We start from the raw sequence: 2,213 nt of genomic DNA, 5'->3' as shown, positions 1-2,213 counted from the left end.
AATATAGCCTATCAGCCTTTGACATCTCATGACCCAGTTTGGATGTAAATCACCCCCACTCAGTGATGCTTCCTCCAAGGTTTACAAACTCACAGTCTGAGGTATAGTCCATAAAGGAAACTGCAGTATCGCGGTGCAAAGCAAGGAGTGAGCAGGCAAGGGCAGGCGTGCATTTCCGATGACAGAAACCCCTCGTTTAAAAGCCACAATATGGCAGACAGACGTTAAAAATCTGCATCCATCCCGCCCTAGTCTTGCCCCTCAACCTCACCAATCAAAAGCTGCTAAACCGCAAAGTCTTCCGGGTGGCTGAAGAAAACGTTGCCACCGGCTCCTCCAGCGAAAAAAAAAAACCTCCTCATAATAGATTAGTCGCAGGCAGAACGAGGAGCGATGGTGCGAGGAGCTTCTGCCGCGGCGGGGGTTCGGGTATGAAATGCCGGGGAACATGACGAGCAAAGAGGCCGCCCCGAGCCGGAGCGCTTCTCTCACCTTCACCATCGACAGCATCCTCAACCTAAAGCAGCGAGACGGCGGAGCCTCCAAGGAACAGCAGCGGGACAATAGTGGATTTAGTAGCGGGGATTTTAATACAGCGCGGCGGGGCGAAGACGACGACGACGCATGCTGCTGGGACGTCCGGAGGAGGAATGGTGACAGCGGAGGAGCAGATGAGACAGGTAAATACATTTTAAAAAGTACAACCATAAAAGGCTCTCCCTGAAATGTATTTAGAGTATTGTAATTAATACATTTCATTAGGAAGATGCCGTTGCAGGCTGATGGAGAGAACTGTTTGGATGTAGAACGATGCGTAAAGACGGATGGAAAATCAACATTGAATGGGTGGATTGATGGAACTTTTTTAAATGTAGGGCTATATGTAGGGCTATTCGGGCTATATCAGTGGAAACCATAGATCCCTACATTATTATATTGTTGTCTGGAACTTAAATGATGACATTGAACTGCGTGAACCTGGATGGTCGCGGACTACAGACGTCGTGGTTTTAGGGCTACAGCATTATTGTGCAACTTTCTTCGATAGCAACACCGAGATAAGTGTTAACATTTTAATGATATCCTTTACCGCTGCATCAAAGCACGTTTTGTCGCTTTTATCCACAGCGCAAACGAAGCCCAGAGTGTACCGTGCGGACCGCGGGGAGAACACCGACTCCTGTCCCGGGACGCAGAGCGTGCACAGCAGGGAGGAGCGGCAGGAGCAGCAGCAAGAGAACGAGGAGGAGGAGGGGGGCACCGCGGACACTAAAGCCATGGTGAAGAAGAAAACCCGCACCATCTTCTCCAAGAGACAGATCTTCCAGCTGGAGGCGACCTTTGACATGAAGCGCTACCTGAGCAGCTCGGAGCGCGCGTGCCTCGCCGGCTCCCTGCAGCTCACCGAGACCCAGGTCAAGATCTGGTTCCAGAACCGGCGCAACAAGCTCAAGAGACAGTTATCCGCCGACATGGAGGGCCCGCTAGCCGCCGAGCACCTCTCCGAGGCGGCGGGGAAAAACGTGCAATTAGGCCTACCGAATTTTTACAAAGACAGCAGCCACAGCAGCCTTCTGGGCGGATGCTTGTTACCCATGCCTTTCCCCGTCGTCTACCCAGCCGCGAACGCTGTTGCGCCTTACATCTACTTCTCCAACACTGGCAAATATTTTGGCCTGTTTGACGCAGACTGAGGCTTTTTGCGGCCGGTCAGGGACGTTCATGGCTCTAGATATATCTGTCATTCTTTCTTTTTTTATTCTCCCAACTTCAATGTAAACATATCAACTTATCCAAGACATGCATGTGCCACTTTTTATCCTCCTTTAATTTGTTTTATATTAATTGATGTTATTATTATTATTATTATTATTATTATTATTATTATTATTATTATTATTATTATTATTATTATTATTATTAATATTAATATTATTATGCTATTATTTTCCAATTCGTATAGGACATTTTAATAGAAATTCTATCGTCCGGTTAAATGTGCATGTATTAAAAGTTGCTCTGGGCAGATTTATTTCGCGCAGTAATGTCATCTGATCTGAATGAATGTAGGTGTTGTTGTTCCTGCAACAACTTTGTAACCCCGCAATAATATTTCTCTCTTCTTTTTCTGCAGCCCTTCTGTTCTCTTTTCAATGAGTTTGTGTTGAGCAACACTCCACTACATTTGTATTTATGGCCTTATTTTTATTTTT

At 46.5% G+C, this 2,213-nt stretch overlaps 1 protein-coding gene across 1 annotated transcript; it reads left to right on the top strand.

The window, feature by feature from the left end:
• Nucleotides 1-436: 436 nt before the first annotated feature.
• Nucleotides 437-1,694, top strand: hmx4 (H6 family homeobox 4; the record flags this gene model as incomplete). The annotated part of the gene is made up of 2 exons (XM_080052438.1): nt 437-680; nt 1,129-1,694. The coding sequence occupies 2 exons, from the start codon at nt 437-439 to the stop codon at nt 1,692-1,694; spliced, it is 810 nt and encodes a 269-aa protein (XP_079908564.1).
• Nucleotides 1,695-2,213: the final 519 nt, after the last annotated feature.

Source organism: Ammodytes marinus, assembly GCF_949987685.1.
Source record: "Ammodytes marinus genome assembly, chromosome: 23".
NCBI lineage: Eukaryota > Metazoa > Chordata > Actinopteri > Uranoscopiformes > Ammodytidae > Ammodytes > Ammodytes marinus.
This window is presented reverse-complemented; position numbering and strand designations above follow the sequence as displayed.